This window comes from Leucoraja erinacea, chromosome 8, assembly GCF_028641065.1.
Source record: "Leucoraja erinacea ecotype New England chromosome 8, Leri_hhj_1, whole genome shotgun sequence".
In the NCBI taxonomy this organism is placed as follows: domain Eukaryota; kingdom Metazoa; phylum Chordata; class Chondrichthyes; order Rajiformes; family Rajidae; genus Leucoraja; species Leucoraja erinaceus.
The window spans coordinates 49,749,109-49,771,763 of record NC_073384.1 but is presented as its reverse complement, the minus strand read 5'-3'; the positions used below and the strand labels follow the sequence as shown (position 1 = coordinate 49,771,763).

The window sequence follows — 22,655 nt, the reverse complement described above, 5'->3', positions numbered from 1 at the left end:
TCTACTTCAATTGCTCAGTTTGGCCGGGCTGCCAGTTCTATAAAGAGTCCTGGTGGTTCTAAAGTTCTTCCATTTAAGAATGATGGAGGCCACTGTGCTCTTTGGGACTTGCAATGCTGCAGAAATTGTTTTACACTCTTCCCCAGATCTGTGTCTCGACACAATCATGTCTCAGAGGTATACAGACGATTCCTTCATCCACATAGCTTGGTTTTTGCTCTGACATGCACTGTCATCTGTGGGACCTTATATAGACAGTTGTGTGCCTTTCCAAATCATATCCAATCAATTTAATTTACCACTGGTGGACTGCAATCACATTGTAGAAACATCGCAAGGATAATAAATGGAAACAGGATGAACCTAAGCTCATTTTTGAGTGTCATAGCAAAATAAGTCATGCTGAGCCTTTTATAGAATATTGATCTGGTATCAGCTGGATTATTGTTAAATTCTGGTTGCCTTATTAGAAAAAAGATGTGAGGGTATTAGAGAGAACATAGAATATATTAGAGATAAATTCCATCCGAGATGCCTTAAATCTTTAGGGAACAGGGGTTCTCCTCTTCCATCATGTATGAGGCCCGCACACATCTCCTCGGTACCCTGCAGCTCTGCCCTTGCTCCCCCTCCCCCTAGTTGTAACAGGGACAGAGTCCCCCTAGTCCGAACTGTGGAGGCGTATGGAGTTGTGCGGGGCTGGTCCCGACATCATACTCACCAATCAGCTGCAAAGGAGGCGGGCCAACAGATGTCGCACGCCCACAGACGTCGCACGGCGCTGGGCGGTGACGTCATCACGCATCGGCACGCCGGGCGGTGACGTCATACGACGTCAAGACGCTGCGTACGTCGTTGGCGCGCGGAATTTTCGGACAGTGCAGGATTTTCGGAGCCCCGCGCGATGTCGGGACGAGCCTCACTCAACTCCATATGCCTCTGCGCTTCGAAGTGGGACCGGCCCCGCGCAGCCGTATGCTTCAAGCGACCACGTTTGGTTGCGCTAGATGCATGCAATTGCATGCTGGTGGGACAGTCCCTTAAGTTTGTGGACTGAAATAGGTGATATTGTCGGCAGTGAAGAAGTTTATCAAAATTGCGACAGGTGCTTGATCAGCTCGATAAGTAGACTGAGGAATGGCAACTCGAGTTTAATTCATTTTCTGAACTAGAGTATGAGATGCTGCATTTGGAAAAGACAAATCAGAGTAGGACTTTTACAGTGAATGGCAGGGTTTGGAAAGTGTTGTAGAACAGAGAAATTTAGGAGTACAAATACACAGTTGCTGATCGTGGTGTCACAGTTAATACCTTGGTGAAGGTATTTGGCTTGCGTGCTTCATCAATCAAATATACAAATTGGGATGATTTTTGTAGTTGTACTAGATGTTCGTAGGGCCACAGTTGAGGTATTGTGTATAGATTTTTTGTTACCATACTATAGGAAAGTTATCCGAACACTGGAAAAAGTGCAAGGATGATTTACACAAATGTTGCCAGGTCACCAGGGTCTGAGTTATAGCGAGACGTTGGGCAAGTTAGGACTTAATTGGTTGGAGTGTGGGAACCTAAGGAGTAATCTTATAGGTGGTGTATAAAGTCATGAATGCACCCAGCCTTTTACCCCCTATGAAAAGGGATGAAAAACTAGAGGCCATAGTTTCAAGGAAAAGGGAATAGATTTAAAAGAAACTTGAGGCGCAACTTCTTCACTCACAGGATGGTGCGTACATGGAATGAGCTGCTGGATAAAGTGATTGAGGCAGGTATCACATTCAAAACACATTAACATGAATAGGAAAGGCCGAGAAGGATATGGTCCAAACACGAGCAAATGGCACTATCTTAGGTTGGCATCTTGGTCAGCATGGACAAGATGCTCTGCAGGGCCTGTGTCCATGCAGTATTGTTCTAAGACAGTACAGATACCAAGGGTTGTATGGCCTCCTGTGTTTAACCTTTCTGTGCTTTGGTATACAGTATTTCTGTATCAATCTATTCCTTTTGCATTTGCTGAAAAACTTGTGGCCAGGTGGGAAACCTCAGTAGGTTGTGTGATTGTTTTCTTGACAGTAATACCATGAACCTTAGCTGAATAATCTTTCCTATATTAGGGAAATATATTAATCGTACTATTTTCTTGTTGATAGGTGAATCAGATTCCAGAGATCAATCCAAGATGGAAGTGAAAATTTGGGATCCAGACAACCCATTGAATGATCGACAAATAGAACAGTTCCTGGTAGTTGCATGGTGAGTTCAGGAGAAAAGAGCCCTCTGTTTACACTGTTAACTAATAAAATATCTCATTATGTTATTTAAGTTGGGGGAAAGAATGCATATCAATTAGACGGACAATTAATGCAGTATTGATAAATGCAAATTTGCACATGTTAGAAAAGTGGTTACAAAACTGCTGTCAATAACGACTAACATAGAACAGTACAGCACATGACAGGATAGTACAGCACAGGCCCAGTCCACAATGTTTGTAGCGAACATGATGCCTGGCTGAACTGATCTCATCTGCCTGCACATGATCCATTCCATGTGCCTATCTAAAAGCCTCCTAAATGCCACTCTCTTATTTGCCTCAATCACTACCTCTGGTGATGCATTCCAAGCCCCCACTAATATAAAAACAACTTGCTCCACACATCTCCATTAAACTTTCCCCCTCTCACCTTATATCTATGCCCTCTAACGTTGTCCATTTTCACCCTGGGGGAAAAGGTTATGACTGTCTACCCTATCTAGGTTAGATATAAAAGAGATACAAAGGACCTGGTTCACATGGAGTTCAAGATATACAGCCACAAAAGGTTAAAAAATACAGAGCAAATGGCAGTATATTTAATTGGTCAATCCTCACGGAGATATAGGTTATGATGCCTCTTGGATGAATCAGTTGTAACAATATGGTGATTTGTTTTCCGTGATATATGGACTGAAAATAAATCTAACCAAGGGTTAGATGGATGAGAGGATGTGCATTTTCCAATAGTATTATCTTGCAATTAAGTATATTACTTGGGATTTATTAAAACATAGAACACAACCACAGACCATTTGTCTTAACCAGTTTGAGGGTATTTATGTTCCAATTGACTCTCTTCCCATCATAGTTTCCTTCTTCCATGCTTATGGTTTCCTTCCCTTAAATGCATCAATTTTATTTGCTTTAAAAATCTAATTTAATCAAAGTTATTCACTTGATGGGTTTAGTGTTAAAATCTGTATTTGTTTTTTAATTATCTTATATTCATGGCTCTAAGATTTGCTCTACCCTTTAGAGAAGGGAAGTTAGAGAAATCAAGTTGTAAGCTGCCCAATCAAAATATGAGGTGCTGTTCCCCCAATTTGCTTATGGCCTCACTCTGACAGTAGGGGAGGCCCAGTATAGAAAGATCAGTAAGGGGATGAGATGGGGTTAAAGTGTTTGGCAACCGGGAGATCAGGTAGGCCAAGACCGACTGAGCGACTGTGTTCAGCGAAACACTGTCTGCGTTTGGTCTCACCGATATATAGGACAGCCGACACAGTAGATGAGGTTGAAGGATGTGCAAGTGAACCTTGGCCTCATCTGAAAAGATTGTCAGGGTCCCTGGGCAGAGTCGAGGGAAAGGGTGAGTTAACCAGGGAGTTGCAGAGGGAACGGTCTCTGTGGAAAGCAGAAAGAGGTAGAGATGGGAAATAGTGGGATCCCTATACCTCCTCCCTCGACTCAGTCCAGGGACCTGCCAAACACTTTAACTTCCCTTCCCATCCCCATATTGACTCCTCCACTGTCTGCAGTACAACATCCAAGACCTGGGTTTGATATTGACTAGGGCGCTGTCTATACAGAGTTTATCTGTCCTCCCTGTGATCACTGGGTTTGCACCAGCTGTTCCAATTACCTCCCACATTCCAACGGCGTGCAGGCTTGTAGGTTAAATGGCTTCCGTTTAAATTGTCCTTAGTGTGTGGGTTAGAGCTAGTGTACGGGTGATCGCTGGTTTCCATGCTGTATCTCTAAACTAAACTAAAGCAAAACTAAACTATTCAGGACGAACCAACACACTAGGTGTGCACCCCATCCATCACACTCCTTTCTTCCACCACCAGCATTCCTGGTATGTGTACTATCTCCAAAATGCACCGTAGCTATTCACCTAGGCTATTGTCGCATCGCTTCCAAAACCTGGGACCTCACATGATTTGGATATGCATCTTCGGTTCTTCATTGTTGTTGGGTTCTTCTCATACAGAGAGACTGGGGAAAACCTTTTCTGGAAGGACTGTAGGTGTTTTAAGGAAACAGCTCACCAGCGCCCTCTCAAGGTCTAAATTAGTGATGGTCAACAAATCATTAGCCTTTAAAATGCTGTCCAGACCTAGGAAATCAAATAATAAACAAAAAGTCAACTTGTGCATTTCAGAAGCCAAAAGATAACAGCCGGTCACTGCATCGTGGACAACTTCAGGGTCCTGACCTGAAATGTCACATATCTATTTTGTTCAGAGATGCTGCCTGAACTGCTGAGTTACTCTAGCACTTTGTGTCTATCCAGGGAGGGAGCCTTGGGTGACTAGTGGTGAAGGGGTGGGCAATTGCTTTGGAACACTTGATCCTCGTAGCTTGGGTATTTTGTTTTCAACGAGAAATAATACTGTATATCAGATTCAAGAGTTGTTGAGCTGGTTTTGAGCTGGTTAGTTCTGTGAAATGGTTTTGCTAAGGGGCCTTCCCCACATTGGATTAATATACGAAATATGCTTGATCTCTGCAAAGCCACATACATTAATAAAATAGATTTCAGAATGTCTCTTCTGATTAGACTCTAAAATTCTTTTAGTATACACCTCTGGGAATAAATGTCTTGAGGACCACTCTCTGCCCCAAATACTGTAGATTACTATAAAGCTTTGATTGTTGCACAAAAGATAATTCTGACATTGCAGTTGTTAAGTGCTCTCTCTGCAGGGATGTCATCCTCTCCGCCCTGTTAAAAGTACCATCATAGAATAAAAAATGCATGGCAAGGGAGCAGGCCATTGGCACATGGACCAGCTATGCCTGGCTATTTGTTCCAGACGTACTCTGGCCCTATTCCCAAACTCTACCTCCTCTACATTGACGACTGCATCGATGCTACCTCCTGCACCCATGCAGAACTCAATGACTTCATCAACTTCACGACTAATTTCCATCCTGCACTCAAATTCACGGACCATCTCTGACATCTCCCTACTGTTCTCAATCTCACCATCTCTATCCACCGGTGACAGACTATTGACCGACATCTATTACAAACCCACTGACTCCCATTGTTATCTACAATACACTTCTTCCCACCCTGCTTCCTATAAGACACTATCCCCTACTCCCAATTCCTCAGTCTATGCCGCATCTGCAAGCAGGATGATGTTTTCCGTACCAGGTCATCGGAGATCTCCTCATTCTTTAGGAAACGGGGATTCCCCTCTTCTATTATAAATGAGGCTCTCACTAGGGTCTCCGCGATATCCTGCAGCTCCGTTCTTACTCCCCCTCCCCCCATTTGTAACAAGGACAGAGACCCCTTGTCCTCACCTTCCACCCCATCAACCATCGCGCACAGCATATAATCCTCCAACTTTTTCGCCAGCTCCAGCGGATCCCTCTACTGGCCACATCTTCCCATCTCCACCCCTTTCTGCTTTCCACAGAGACTGTTCCCCCCCGCAACTCCCTGGTCAACTCGTCCCTTCCCATCCAAGCCACCCCCACACCAGGTACTTTCCCCTGCAACCACAGGAGATACAATACAATATTTATTACGTCATTTGAATCTCAGTGAGGCTCAAACAAAACTCCGTTTCCACAGCCATACAAACAAAGACAATTTCCTACAAGACATACACACAATTCAATTTACAGAAACATCTATTACAATGAATTTCCTCCTCACTGTGATGGAAGGCAAAGCATTTCCCTGTCAACAGCAACACCTGTCCCTTTACCTCCCCCCTCAACTCCATCCAAGGACCCCAACAATCTTTTCAGGTGAGGCAGAGATTCACTTGCACCTCCTCCAACCACATCTACTGTATCCGCTGTTCCAGGTGTCACCTCCTGTACATCCGTGAGACCAAGTGCAAGCTCGGCGATCGTTTCGCTGAACACCTCCGCTCAGTCTGCCTTAACCTATCTGATCTCCTGGTTGCTCAGCACTTTAACTCCCCCTCCCTTTCTCAATCTGATCTTTCTGTTGTGGGCCTCCTCCATTGTCAGTGAGGCCCAGTGCAAATTGGAGGAGCAGCACCTCATATTTCGCTCTGGCAGCTTGCACCCCAGCTGTCTGAACATTGACTTCTCTAACTTCAACTAGACCTTGCTTTCCCTCTCTCTTCCCAGTTCTCCCACCAGTCTTACAGTCTCTGACTACATTCTATCTCTGTCCCACCCACTCCCCTGACATCAGTCTGAAGAAGGGTCTCGACCTGAAACATCACCCATTCCTTCTCTCCAGAGATGCTGCCTGTCCCGCTGAGTTACTCCAGCATTTTGTGTCTACCTTCAGCACATTTTATTTAATGGCCAAAGAACAGTGATGGAGAATTGTCTTCAGCATTGCACTTAATGGCACTTCATAGCACATCTAAGTGAAGGATTTAGCTTCTACTATTATTTCGGGAAATGCATTTCTGAAATGCCAAGAAGAATCACCTCAGCTCCCCCTTAAGTGGTCTATCAGTCACATGTGCCTATCAAGGGAAAAAAATTCCTTCCTCTCTCTTTATTTGGGTTCTTTAGTTTTATTCCCCCCGGTTAAATATCTACCTCGGTACCTCATTAACAACAGTCAAGAGTATTTATGTGGCAGATTTGAGTGAACAGTGATAAAGAAGTGGGCAATTGTTCTCGAGCTTCTGATCCACCTGCCACATGATGATTAAACATATGTACTAGTTTATAACCTATGTACTAACAATTAAATTATTTCATACAGCAGCATAACCAGCGTATAAATGCAATACCCATAGAGAATGGCCTCACCAATGTCTTGTTCAGCTGTAAAATAACATCCCAACTTTTATAGCTGAAATAGTGGAATGTCAAGATAACAAACTTAAGTAATGTCATATCCATTGTAAATATGACACAATGGAATGAAAGTCAGAATATATGACTAAAATAACAATGAATACAAATAACCTTTTAACTGTCTATTCTTTAATGCTTATTCACCTGAAATCTTGGTTTTACTTCTTTGAGGAGCAACATAGGAGACTGATGTTTGTATAGAATTGTTTTGTATATTTTGCTTTCCATTAGGATTTTTTTGTTCTCGTATGTCTGTCTGAAGCATTTTCTATCAGGCACTTTATAGCTTGCATTAAATGGTTCACTCAGAGGATGGAATACAAATTTAAATGGATTGCTGTATTATTCTCTTGGAAGGAGAAATTGTTGCTGTATCCATATGGTTTGCAATGATAATGTAATAACTATTATTTCTTGTCAGGCTTAAAAAATACAGAAACAGGCTCTGTGGCCTGTCAAATCCATGCACCTAATTCCACTCATATTGATTTATTCTCCCAAGTCCCCATTAGTTTCCCCCCCCTCACCGACACATTCAGGGCACCTTACAAATGCAAATTAGCCGACTGATCCACGTGTATTTGGGATATGGGAGGAAACTGGTACCCGGACGTGGTGTCGAAGGACGAGAAGCCGAAGCAAAGAAGTGGAAGCCAAATAACCGAATGGAAACAAAGCCGAAATGCCAACTAACCGAAAGGGCGGGACGCCTAAAAGCAAACTAACCGAAAGGGCGGGACGCCGAAATGCCAACTAACCGAAAGGGCGGGACGCCTAAAAGCAAACTCACCGAAAGGCCGCTCTGCCGAAATGCCAACTCAACGAAAGGCTGCGTCGCCTACAAGCCAACTCACCAAATGGCCACTCAGCCAAAAAGTTAAATAACGGACATGACGTCGCCCGGGGGGCGGGACATGTCAGCGATTGGTCCAGACCCCCGCGTCCATCACATCACTGGCCAGTGGAGATGGGACGGTGGGGGTCATTTTCTGACACAAGTCATAGGTGACTCTCTGAACCCGAGCACCAAGTTGTAAGCGGCCGAAGGAGCGCATCCCTCGGGACAGCCCCCACTCTCCCACGGCCATGGCCGCCCTCCACCTCATCCCCCACGTGCAGCCGCACTGTGACGGGCTGTGTGTTGGCAGCGCCGGGTGGGGCAGAGATGTGGGACAGGCTGGTCTCTCCACCCACCCAGAGTCACTGACCGCGATGCACCGCCATCAGACCCCAACTCCCACACCAGGGAGATTCACCTCCCATCCCCGGACCCTAACCCACACACGGGGTGATTTACCCCCTGACACCCACACCGGGTGATTCACCCCCACCCCGGCCGCGGGGACAGATGGCTGGGGGCATTGGCAGCCATAGTAAATCACTTTTAATACATGGGGGGCACACAAATTCCCTGGCAGCCCGATGATGTGTGCATGACAACGAACAATTGTATCTCCACCCATTCCACCCCTCCCCACCCAACAACAAGAAGCACGTTTTATTTATTACCGTCCGGTTGCCTGCGTAACGCACATAAAACACTCCCACGCACACAACAGCAGATAATCTGTGAGCTATTTTAATCGAAGATGGACACAAAAAGCTGGAGGAACTCAGCGGAACAGGCAGCATCTCTGGAGAGAATGGTTTTGTGTCGAGACCATTCTTCCGACCTGAAGACTGAGTCTGAAGGATTCCTTCTCTCCAGAGATGCTGCCTATCCCACTGAGTCACTCCAGCATTTTGTGTCTATCTTTGGTGTGACAGTTGTCTCATTTCATCGGCTTCCTGTCATGGAAGAGAGGCTTTAAATGTCGCTTGCATCTATTCATCCAAGTGTGCTCTTAATGAAATCTCACATCTTTGCGAGGGAGGGCTGGAATGGATGTAACCACTGGCTAAAGCAAAGGCACAGTTAGGACAGGGAAATAATCCCACCACTTAATTAACCAGGTTCCCAAATGTAAGAACTATTTATACATGTAACATTTTTGTTTTTAAATCTATGTAACTCTTTTTTGATTTTTAATGCAGAGTTAAAACCCCGTCCTATGTGAAGGGCTGGCGGCAGCTGGTTTCATAGTGCCTTCATTGTTGGTAGGTGCTGTCCTTTCACATGGACCGCTTACAACTTGGTGCTCAGGTTCAGAGTGCCCAGTCACCTATGGCTTGTGTGGGAAAATGTCCCCCACCCTCCCGTCTCCATCGGCCAGTGATGTGATGGACACGGGGGTCTGGACCAATCGCTGACAAGTCCCGCCTCGCAGGCGACGTCATGTCCGTTATTTGACTTTTTGGCTGAGCGGCCATTCGGTGAGTTGGCTTTTAGGCGTCCTGCCCTTTTGGTTAGTTAGTTTGCATTTAGGCGTCCCATCCTTTCGGTTAGTTGGCGTTTCGGCTTCGTACACTTTCGGTTATTTGGCGTTTCGGCTTTGTTTCCGTTCGGTTATTTGTCTTCCACTTCTTTGCTTCAGCTTCTCATCCTTCGATGCCAATTCCGCACATGGAGGGAACCAAAGCACTTTGAGGAAAGCAGAGTAATTACCTACATGGCCACAGAGAGAACATGTAAACCCCTCATAGACAATACTGGAAGTCAGGATTATGCCCAATCACTGGAACTGCAGCAGATATACTAGCTGTGTCTCTGTGCTAGAAGTAGAGCTGCTATCTTTTAGGTATGAAAGATATCAAGTTGCAACGTAAATTATATTATTTTCCCATTGTACTGTTTTCTGATCCATCTCCCTTCCCAATCTGATCCCTTGGCATGTTTTCATGGCCCCTTTCTGATCTTCCCGATTTTAAACAATGTGTCCTAAGCAGAGACCTGAACTTAGTTTAGTTTATTTTTGAGATAACACATGGCAGGGGACAAGAGTTTTTGGGAGGTACACAAAAATGTTGGAGAAACTCAGCAGGTGCAGCAGCATCTATGGAGCAAAAGAGATAGGCAACGTTTCGGGCCGAAACCCTTCTTCAGACTGTCTGAAGAAGACTGATCAGCCTGAAGAAGGGTTTTGGCCCGAAACGTTGCCTATCTCCTTCGCTCAATAGATGCTGCTGCACCCGCTGAGTTTCTCCAGCATTTTTGTGTACTTTCGATTTTCCAGCATCTGCAGTTCATTCTTAAAGTGTTTTGGGGAAATTATTGGATATAATGGGATGAAGGTAGTCATGGTTGTGATTGAAAGCTGCTCACAAAGGAGCAGGAAAATTACGCTTATCTGTTCACTGTTCTGCTTGAAGTATTTTTCTGACATGACTTCACTCTGGTTTAATTCATTTGAGTGATAGTTTGGTTGTTTCATTGATTTGATGTAGTCTTTGCCATCCTTAGGGTTTATTTGTATGTGCAGGATATCCCTGACATCAATACCGTCAAACGTTCAAGGGATTCATGCTTCAACATCCAGCCAAATGTTTACACCAGTTTCAGACCCAGCTCCTTTCTCACCAAGGGGTGGCACAGTGGTGCAGCGGTAGAGTTGTCATCTTGCAGCGCCAGAGACCCGGGTTTGATCCGAACTATGGGTGCTGTATGTACGGAGTTTGTATGTTCTCTCTGTCACCGTGTGGGTTTCCCCCGGGTGCTCCGGTTCTTCACACATTCCAAAGACGTACATGTTTGTAGGTTAATAGGCTTTGGTAAAGATTGTAAGTTGTCCCTAGTGTGTTGGATAATGCATGTGATCTTGGTGGGCCAAAGGGCCTGTTTACGAGCTCTATCTCTAAACTAAACAAACCCCCCCCCCTCCCAAACCAATGGGCCCGGTGCAAATTTCATCCTGACTTTGACTCGGAGAGTCAGGGAATTTTATCTAGCAGCCATTCAAAGCTCTTATTCTCTAAATGTTGCCTCCCATTTTCTTACATAATCTGCTTCAGAAAAACGTAGAGACTCAAATTGTTGAAAAAAAGAACAAATGAGAAATCTGCAGGTTTGACAGAAAAGGTGGCAAAAGTGCAAGAAATCCTAGTGTCTTATAAGTAAGGAAAGTATGTAGCGAGGAGGGAAAAAAATACAAAAATGAACTAGGAACTTTATAAAATAAAAGTTTTAATACGAGCAGTTATGTTAAAAACCACTACAGAATTGACTAGAATTATAGAAAAAGTCAAATTGTTTGGGTTTCATTGGTTAACAAGATTTAATTGTGAATTTCACCAGTAAATTAACTCATGCAATTAAATATTAATTCTTAAATGCATATATCAAATTGTGAATGTTTGATGGTGTTAATGTTTTAAATACGAGCTAACCTGTAGTAAAACCACTACATAATTGACAACCAGTATAGTTTTGATTTCTTTGGTTTCATTGTGAAGTTCACCAGAATGTTCTCATGCAATTAAATCTAAACTCATACATGCACGTATCAAAATGGGAATGTTTGATGGTGCTAATACTGCCCTCTACAGTTGGCTAGTCTCACAAGTGTTACAACATTGACTTATGGCATTGTTTCAAATCTTGGGAAACATAAGATTAATAAATACAATGGCAGACATTTTTAACTTTCCAGTGGAAGCAGACACCAATTTGAAACCAGTCAACAGATTTAAATACTAACATTCACAATTAGCTGAACATATTTTCCACAGCATCTAGTATTCTTCGATGACCTAAAAAGTTATTTCAAAATGAGAAATTATTCCATATCATCTTTTGATGTTTTGCTGTACCAGAAGTAAACATGATGCTCAGCATAAAGAGTATATTTAGCTGCAGGAAGGAAGTTAAGAGAAAGCTTAATAGTGTATATGAAACATGTGTGTAGATATGGGCCTTGCAGAATATTAGAGGGATGTTTGAATGATAAAGGCCTTAGCTTATAGGCTTAATGTTAGTGCAATGAACTACAAGTAGAAGGCAAGTTGGTGAGAAGAAGCAAAGCATGCCTTACATAAATAGTTCATTCAATTTAAAGTTATTTTTATTTGTGGCCTTGATCTTGGCTGGCTGATTTGAATTGAATACTTTATTGTCACATATGACAAGTCACAGTGAAATTCTTTGTTCACGTACCCACGGTATGCAAATAGTCGCCACATAAGGGTGCCGACAAAGTTGCAAAGTATACGCAATATCCGGGTCGGGTCCCCCTTTGTTCTCGCCCTCCCCTCACGACGCCACCCCAACGCCGGGACCCCATTGTCCGTTGTTCTTCCTCCTCCCTTGTGGCAGTCCCCCCACTCTCCTTTGTTCCTTCCCTCGCAGTGGGTCCATCCTCGTCCATCGGTTGGTGCCCTCATCGACCGCCGCACCGACCCCTCCACTATCGCTGCCGGGCCCTCTCCGGTCGCCTCCGTGGTGCCGACCCAGGCCCCAGCCATGGGCTCTGTCGACCCAGGCTCCATCATCCACATGCTCTGTCAGCCGCGGGGGCTCTGACCTCGGCCGTGGACTTCACCGGCCGCGGGCTCCGGCCTGCGGGGGTTCCGGCTAAGGCTACTCCGAGGCTCGCCGGGAGGCGTCTGCCGTAGCAGCTCACCATTTCTTTAAACCATGGTGTGCAAGCAGAGTGGATGTGCACTTCCTAGCGTGCACTCTTGTTCCTGTAATCAGAGGGAGCATATGTCAACTTAAAAAACAGGGTTTAAATGGGGAGTTCATACGTGATGGATAATTGAATATATCCTGAAATTCAAATTCCAAATCACAGATGAATCTTACAGTGGTGGCGTTATTAACAAGTAAGCTGCTACATCAACACTTCTTCTAGATAATAGACCGGGTGTTTATTTGACACCATGAGCAGTGAGAAATTACAGAGGATTTATGAAAACTCTTGAATCTCACAGTAAGTGAATTTACTGTTTTGATGATGCACTATATTGATCATGCACTGTAAACTGGGAAGTCATCCAAAGCCACAAAGCTCAGCAACTGGTTATTCCTACTGATATCTCAATGTAGACAGAGGTGACCCAATGAACTTGATGCAAGTCTTACATGTGGGCCATATGTTGCAAGAGCCTGACACAATCTTGGGCCCTTGAGATATCTTGAGGCAAATTTGAAGATGATAGTGAATTTGGCAGGTAGAAATGTTTGCCAAGTCCATTTCATTCAAGGAAGTAAATTTCCACTGTGTGATTCTGAGCTTTCTGAGAGTGTGGCCCAATAAAATTGGAGGAAAGTCATCTTCAACCAGGACACCAACAGCCAGCAACCCAATTGCAAGCTCTAATCTTCACAACTCTTTCCCACCTCCAACCAACCCATTCCACCTCCTCAATCAAATTTGAAGGCATTTGAGTTTAATTTCTCCCCATTTGAGATACCGTGAGTCTATGTTCAACCTACCATTACACTAGATGGTACTTTAAGAATTATAAGTATCTCAATTTAAAACGGACTCAATTTTGAACTATGGTAAAATTGGTTGAAAAAGTGCAGTGAAAAGTTATAATTGCACCTGCACTTGCAAATAAAAGTGAGATATCAGAGTACAAATACAGATGGCATGTTGAGTGCAAAGCACTCTTCAGGCAAACTAAAGTACGAGTCCAATTTTGGGCACCGCAATTTAGAACTGGTGTGACAATTCTGGAGTGGAGCTCCAAACTGGCATCCCAGTATGAGAGATTTCAGTGGTAAGGTTGGATTGGAAATGTTCTTCTGCTTGGAGCAAAGAGTATTGAGAGACGGCTTGATAGACTGTACCAGATCATGACAGATAGGGTTAATAAAGAAAATATGTTTCCTTTACTAATGTTTCAAGGATCAGAAATTAAAGTCCAACATTTTGGATAAACTATATAAGCGGAGTGAAAAGCAGAAACAGAATCAATTAGTTTCTTCAAAAAAAAGTTGGATAAACACTTGGGAATGTTTTACAAGGCTGCAAAGAACCAACTTAAAGATAGGATTAATGGGTTTCCTCACATCGACTTGATGGTCCAAATGATCTACGCCAAAGCATTTCTCTGATTTTTTTTGTACCATAGACATCCAAACAAAATATGTTGTAAAGGCATTTCGTTGTTGTGAGGAATTAAATCTTAAATATCAATAAATTGGCCAGTCTTATTTTTCAGCACAGCAACATAAACGATGCTAGGGTACATAATTGTTTTTCAGTTTATTTTACAAGTTCCCGTTATAAGGAATTTAGTCAGAAGAGCCAGGGATCTTTTGCTATTAATTTGTCCATAGTTGAATTAAAAATAAATCTGGCCTGCATTCAGATTGGACAACACAATTAGAGTGCATGTATTCTGGCACCTTGAAAGAAATGTTTTTGTGTTTGTCTCAACTGTGTGGCAGGGAACATAAAGGAGGTCTGGAAATTATTCATGATCTTACATTGATGCTAACCACAGGGAATAGTTGAAGTCAATACTATGAATACATTTAAAGGGAGAATGTCCAAGTGTATGAGGGAGCATGAAATAGAGGAAAAGTTTATGGCTTTTTAATGAGGAAAGTCAGGAGGACGTCAGACAGGTTGGACTGAATGGTATATTTCTGTACTGTAATCCTACTCAAATTGAAAGCTTTGTGTATGATGTCTCAGATGCAACATAGAATTTTTCCTGTTTACCTACTAATAATAAGTCCTTACATAACATATAAATAATAAACTCCTTGACCATTTCCCTCGTCTCTTTTCCACGACAGCGCTGTGGGTACGTTTGCTAGAGCTTTGGATTGTAGCAGTTCTGTCAGACAGCCCAGTTTACACATGAGTGCAGCAGCTGCTTCAAGGGACATTACTCTGGTAAGTTCAGTATTGTTTTCCATTTGCTATCCAAGGTTTATCAGCTGAATTTAGTGTATTGTCACGAATGTCGAGGTACAGTGAAAAGCTATTGTTGCGTGCTAACCAGTCAGCGGAAAGAATATACATGATTACAATCGAGCCATCCACAGCCATTCACATGATAAAGTGAATAACATTTAGTGCAGGATGAAGTCCAGTAATGTCTGATTAAAGATAGCCCAATGAGGTGGATGGTAGCTCAGGGTCACTCACTAATTGTTGATAATATGATTAATTTCCCTGATAACAACTGGGAAGAAACTGTCCCTAAATTTGGAGGTGTATGTTTTCACACTTTTGTACCTCTTGACTGATCGGAGAAGAGGGTGTGACCGGGGTAAAAGACGTTCTTGATTATGCTGGTGGTCTTGCCAGGAAAATTGAGTCATGTCATCATTCCGTAAGGCTTGCGTGCATACATACACACATACCTGGCTTATGGCACGACACATTGCCAGAGGACATCAAGCATTTTAATATTAAAATTAGTTCACAATTGTCTAGAGCATATAGCAACAGTAAGAAATCTGGTGAAAACGGCATTTTGTTTAGTTTTGGCATCTGGAATGAAATCAAGAAACGTTTTTCGCCATCCTACAGATAGTAGAATTTCATTGATGCTGAGACCAATCCACATTTTCAAGATAGAAATTGGGACAGCTGTTATCGTTCAAAGCTGACGATAGAAATTAATTGTTTCCTTTCAAGACCAATGGATGAAGTTGAAGAGCCAATCAGCCCTGGTCTAAAGCAATGACAGAATTGCTTGAATAGTTGAAAGGTCATTCTTATCTTGCAATTTTCATTTGCTGATCACGTTTAAAAGGCATTAAATGGCTGGCATCTTCCAAGTGAGATCACGCCAGTTTTCCTCGTACACGTTTTAGGGTCAAAGATATATTGCCATTATAAATTTGGTGCTGGGCTATGCATCCCTTTCCCAGGTCTATGGAAACATCTTAAGAATTGATATGGGGGAAGTGATATCAATAATCCACTTGGTTAGATACGGATTTGGGTCTTAAAGCATGTTTATCTACAAAGGGAATTGATTTACAAAGATTGAAATATGTCACCTGCATGGATCCTTCATCATCTCATTGTACCTGTACCTCACTGTAATTTGACAATAAACTCAACTCGACTTAATCTAAATGCTGTGCTACCTCAAATTATCTAGGGTTGCGGATTTAATTGGAGAGGCTTTAAAGATAATCTTTTGATATAGAATCATGGAAAAAGGCCCTTCGGCTCAACTTGCCCACACGGTCCAATATGTCCCATCTACGTAGAGCAGAGGGATCTAAGAGGTCCTTGAAGGTCGAGTCGCTGGTAAATAAGGTGGTTAAAAGGCTTTTGGAACATTGGCCTTCATCAGTCAGAGTATTGAGTGAGACTGCATTTAGAATTTTGTGTTCAGTCCTGGGCACCATGTTATAGGAAAGATATAGTCAAGCTTGAATGGGTTCAGAGAAGATTTGTGAGGATGTTGCTAGGACTAGAGTGTCTGAGCTATAGGGAGAGGTTGAGTAGGCTGGGTCTCTATTCCTCGGAGAGCAGGAGAATGAGGGGTGATCTTATAGAGGTATACAAAATCATGAGAAATAGATTGGGTAGATGCACAGAATCTCTTGCTCAGAGTAGGGAAATCGAGGACCCAGAGCACATAGGTTCAAGGTGAAGGTGAAAAGATTTAATAGGAATCTGAGGGGTAACTTTCACACAAAGAGTGGTGGGTGTATGGAACAAGCTGCCAGAGGAGGTAGTTAAGGCTGGGACTATCCCAATGTTTAAGAAACAGTTAGACAGGTACATGGATAGGACAAGTTTGGAGGGATAAGGACCAAGCACAGGCAGGTGGGTTAAACAAAATATATATATTTCAAACTTTTGTTATGGGGAAGTAATAATTTACGGTTTTCAAATAACAACTTAGGAGTGTAAACGTAATTGTGTGAGGCATTTCTGCCTAATCTGAATGAATGAGTTGTACTTTCTGCTAAACTTTGGACTTTGTCTATGTTTGTAGATTTGAATTTACAAAGCAAAATATTTTTGGCATTGTCAATCTAAGCTTAAGTAGATTTTCTTTGGCATAGTGCTCCAATATGCTAGTCACCCTTTCGGTTAATCAAAACAGAAATAGCTGGAAATCCTCACCATGTCTGGCAGCATCAATGGAGAAATGGAAATGAATCAATTGTATTTCAGCTCAAGCATTCTTCTTCTGATCTGGAACTCATTGTTAAACTGTTCAAAATGAGATGGGAATAAAACTAAAAAGCTGCAGGAAAATAAATCGAATGGCATAAAGTTCTTGTGCGGGCAACCAAAATGATAAAAACGCAAAGACCAAAACGTGACGATGAGAAAAGTATAAAAATAATACACACCAAAAATATTAAATATTTCTGAATAGTCTAAACTGAATGGCAAAGTGCAAATGCTCGGAAGGTGGAGAAGACTTCAGCAGCCCCTGAATACATTGAGAGAAATTATGCATTTGAATAGACTATATTGTCCAGAGTATTCTGTCCCCAAGGTCCCACCTCATGTATCGACATGTTTCCTTCCCTTGTCTCTGGAAGCCACATCATAACCCTTCCCCAGTTAATGGTGGTTACTGGCTGGTGTTCTTAAAATTAAATGAAAAAGGCTAGATAAGTGAAATATAATTATTTCATCTTCCATTGAGAATCTATGGAACAGGATCAAGACCAGAAAGGGCATAAATTAGATAATTCATGAGCAATATAATTAGGTTGCTCTACATTGTTATTTTAACACTTTCTTTAAACAAATGGTTTGTTTGTGAGCATGTCTTAGAAGTCCAAAGTTTGAAATCTGATCAGTTCTCTGAAGACTGAACAAAGTGGGTTAACTGTTAAATGTTAAATTGTAATGTGCCTAGCAAGAAGGTAAACAAAGTTCTTCAAATTATGCATATATAGCCTCTTCTGGGTTTAATGAAATGATATAATTGGTCTGTCAACAGGAAGTCCTGCTTACTCTCTGAATGTTTGGTCTTGCTGCTGCTTTAGAAAAAAAAACATGCATAAATAAGGATCAAATATTTGAACAGGAAATAAACTAAGAATTTCATATGCAAGAAAACTGAACTGCTTTTAATTTAGTTTAGAGAAACAGTGCGGAAACAGGCCCTTTGGCCCACCGAGTCCAGGCTGTCTCCGTACACTAGCACTATCCAACAGACTAGGGATAATTTACAATTTTTACCAAAGCCAAAGTAACCTAAGTTTTTGGAGTGTGGGAAGAAACCGGAGCACCTGGGAAAAACCCATGCGGTCACAGGGAGAACGTGCAAACTCCGTACATACAGCAACAATTGTCAGGATCAAACCCCAGTCTTTGGCGCTGTTTGGCAGTAACTCTAGTGCTGCACCACCATGCTGCCCCTATAGTTTTAATTTTCAATTAGTTGAGTTCCAGTAGTTTTAAACCACAAACATGTTTAGTAGCTCTTTGCTGTTTTCCATTCTCCCAAACTTTTTAAATGCTTGCTCACCAGTGTCTTATTCTCCTCTTGTTAGTCGTGGATAAATTCACCTTGCGCTTTGCACTCCAGCTATCCTGAATATCATTCTTTATCCACCCTTGACTTGAAATGTGACTGTTTATTTATTTACTTGTGAACAATGTCAAGAGAGATCAGACAGGATAATTACATCATTCTGTTTTACTTTTGAATGCTTCATCATAATGGAAATTTGTGTCTTCTCTTTTCTTTGTATCACTTCTGGTATCTATTTTTAATTGTATTTTCTTCCATCAGTTCCATGCAATGAACACTTTACACAAGCACAACTATGACTTGACACAGGCAATCAACATCTTAGTACCACAGGGCGGTCCTATTCTCTGCAGAGATGAAATGGAAGAATGGTCAGCGTCCGAAGCGAACTTGTTTGAAGAAGCATTGGAAAAGTATGGCAAGGATTTCAATGACATCCGACAAGACTTTGTAAGACCATAGGATTATTTCAAAGGTTCAATGGTACTTTATTGTCACATGTACCGAGGTACAGTGAAATATTTTTTTGGATCCAGTTCAGTACAAGTATCACTATATATCAGCAATTAGATCCATTTTAGATAAGCGTGTCAGATACAGTGCGAGTGTATAAGTAGTAGTACACTGAGGCAGGATACAGTGTTGCCAGATTTGGTGTCATTTTCAAGTCCCAGTTGTTGTAAGTGCAGGGTTCTCGACCTGGCCCGTTGTCCTGCTGGCGATGCAGGGTCATAGAGTGATACAGTGTGGAAACGGGCCCTTCAGCCCAACTTGCCCGCACCGGCCAACATGTCCCAGCTACACTAGTCACACCTGCCTGCGTTTGGTCCATATCCCTTCAAACCTGTCCTGTCCATGTACCGGTCTAACTGTTTCTTAAACATTGGGATAGTCCCAGCCTCAACTACCTCCTCTGGCAGCTTGTTCCATACACCCACCACCCTTTGAGTGACAAAGGGTCGGCCTGGCCAAGCATAGCCGTGGTGTCCTCTACCGCTCCACAACCGCTGCGGAATTATTTTTTCTTAAATTATTTATTCTTATATCATTAACGCATTGATAAAAATTGTGAAATAATGCAGGAATTAAGTTATTTTCACACATTTGCTCTGATAACAAGAACATTTCAATGTTTTGAGCTACAGAGAATTAGCACCATCAAGTGGATACATACCTGATAAAAAAAAACTTGTAACCCTTCGATATCACCTCTTCTCCAGGCAACAATGGGCCATTGAGGTTTCCACCCTTCCTTGGTCATCTGTTGCTGGCCCTTGGTTTGGTCTGGCCTTTTCCTACCACCAATTCCCCACCCCCATTTATTTTCAGTCTGAAGAAGGGTTCCGACCTGAAACGTCACTCATCCTTTTTTTCCAAGGACGCTGCCTGACCCGCTGAGTTACTCTGACACTTTCCTCATATTAAGGAGATGGGAATCAAAGGAAAATAGAAAAGGGAGAATAAACTAAATAATTTTGGGAAAGAAGCATACTGGAAGGAGGAGGAAATGTAAGAAAAGAGTAAATGTGCTTGATTCCTTATCATGGGTTTTCACCTTTCCATCTAGACTTTTAAACTTTTAACCTTCTGTCTCTACTGATTTCCTTTCTGTGAATGCTTGCTGCAATTTTAAGTTTACTTTCCACACCAGCCACATGTGCGTGTACCAATTTGACTGACCAGAAAGTGCTTTTAGATGCATCACTCCTGGATGAGCTGGATGCTTTCTATGTACGTATCGAAAGTGAGAACATTGATGTACCTTCTTGTGCTCCCCCACCCCTTGGCGACACTGAACTCAATCACCAAGGTCGATGTCGAAGGGTCCTTCACGAGGTTGAATCCTCGGAAAGTGAGCGGCCTCGGTGGTGTACCAGGCCGCATTCTTAAAATCTACGCTGACCAACTGGGTGGAGTTTTGTGAACCTGCTCAATGTTTTATTGCTGACGTCCGAGGTCCCCACTTTCTTCAAAAGGACATCAGTAATGCCATTGCCCAAGAAGAATAAGGCGACATGCCTGGTGATGACCGACCAGTGGCACGAACCTCTATGGTGATTAAAGATTTTGAGTGGTTGTTTATTTCATGTTAACTCCTGCCGAGGTAAGGACCTGTACCTCCCGTCTCAACAGATCTACAGGGGATGTGATCTCACTCGCTCTTCACTCTGCTCTTGAACACTTGGACAACATCAACATGTAAATCAGGTTGTTATTCATCGACTACCAGCTTGCCGTTCAACACTATTGTCCCCGCCAAACATATCATCAAACTCAGCGAACCAGCTCTCTGCGCATCCCTTTGCAATTGGATCCTCAACTTCCTCATGGGAAGACCACAATCAGCATGAATTGGTAACAGTATTTCTACCTCAATATCTATCAACACAGGAGCACTTCTAGGCTGTGTACTCGGATCCCTGTTTAGCTCACTCTCTACCCATGACTGTTCAGGCATACACAGCTCAAAGGCCATCTTTACATTCAATGCTCTGCCACCGTTGTTGGATGAATAACAGGTCAGAGTACAAAAGGTGAGATCGATAATCTAAGTGCTAACGGAATGACAATCATATTTTCAACTTTGTGAACTTCAGAAAGGGAAAGCCAGGGATCCATGAAGCCCATCGATGGGCTTTGACTAGCAGGGGAGAGAGTATCTCTGAAGATCAGTACTGGACCCAGCACATTGATGCAATCACAAAGCAACACCTTATTTCCTTAGAAGGCTGAGGCGATTTGGTATGGCGCCGAGGACTCCTACAGGTGTACATATAGAGCATACTGACTGGTTGCAAAGCCACCTGGTTTGGTATCTCAAATGCCCATGAACAAAGGAGGTTACAGAGAGTGGAAGACATAGCTTGTTCCATCACAGATATTGACCTCCACACCATCGACGGGATCTACTAGAAATGTTACCTCAAAAAGGCAGGCAATATCATTAAAGACCCACATCACCCTGGCTGTGCTCTCATTTCACTACTACCATCGGGAAGGTACAGGAGCTTGTGAACTGTGACCGATTTCAAGAACAGCTTCTTCACAGCAATCAACGGGCTCTTGAATAGCGCACTTCATTAACCACTACCTCACCAACTATGATCTATACACTGCGATTTGTGGTTGTACTACAAACTTAATTTAGTTACTTTGTATTACCATTATTAAATTATCGATTATTATATGTTGGGTGTTATTGCGTTCATGAGCGTGTAAAGCTGCAGCAAGTAGGAATTTAATTGTTCTGATGCTAGTACACGCGACACATGTCTCATGTGATTTCTGTCACTGAATCTCAGGCCATCGTCCCATTTCCACTTTAAGTCATTTCCTTATGATACAATTTCCACATCAGAGGTGGACATAATGATACCATTGCCAATGCATTGCTAATTTTGGATAAGATTATGGGCCACATGGTCGTGGGGTAATCTGTTATGGGACACTCTTAGACCAACATTATCCCCAACTGCAAAGAGTCTGTTGTCACCATCACCCACACAAAATTATTTTCTCCAGTCGCTACCCAAGCTGTTTTTCTTGCTATGCAAAGTCTTTGAAAACATCATCATTTTGCAATGATATGCTTGCCGCCTGAGACCTTACCTGCTGGAACATTACTTCTTTCCAATGTATCCATAACATTCTTAATGCACATCACCAGTCTTCGGTAACTCTTTATCTTTCTGTAATCCTTTAGCAAGAATTTCATTGTCCTGTCAGGGACACATGACAATAAACCATCTTGACTTGACTTGACTTGACTCTCTACAATATTCCTTGCTGGTGCATCTTCATGTGATTGCTCCCAAAGTATTTGGCCAATTTCACAATGTTAAATTCTTGATTTCCATTTTTTTGCACCCACCTGATGCCTTAACAATGCTAGCAGAATACTTCAGATTATTTGTGTTTAAAGTTAAGTCAACCTTGTGAAACATAAACCAAAGTTTACCCCATTGCCATGATCACCGTTCCATTATACCCACATTTTGCTGCTATCAACATGTTTATTCTTCACTTTGAAAGTTTGGTTAATGTTTAAAGACATTTAGATTAGAATAAATTCTGCACTGATTTGTAGTTTGGTGTAATAGTCAATATCTTTTTAACAGCTTCCATGGAAGTCACTCACAAGTATCATAGAATACTATTACATGTGGAAAACAACAGATAGATATGTGCAACAGGTAAGTAAAAAAGGCGGTTTTGTCTTATTGACTTTTTAAAATTTATTGAACTGATATTGTATTGACACGCACACACACATATTCCGAGAATT

General features: G+C 42.4%; 1 protein-coding gene across 3 annotated transcripts in view; it reads left to right on the top strand.

Annotated features, from left to right (window-relative positions):
• Window positions 1–22,655, top strand: part of mta3 (metastasis associated 1 family, member 3) — a 101,744-nt gene that overhangs the window by 62,973 nt on the left and 16,116 nt on the right. For all 3 annotated transcript variants that reach the window (XM_055639665.1, XM_055639667.1, XM_055639666.1), the window contains 4 exons: window positions 2,151–2,253; window positions 14,697–14,796; window positions 18,632–18,820; window positions 22,489–22,563. In XM_055639665.1, coding sequence (XP_055495640.1) covers window positions 2,151–2,253; window positions 14,697–14,796; window positions 18,632–18,820; window positions 22,489–22,563 — 467 coding nt within the window. The remainder of the gene's footprint in view (window positions 1–2,150; window positions 2,254–14,696; window positions 14,797–18,631; window positions 18,821–22,488; window positions 22,564–22,655) is intronic.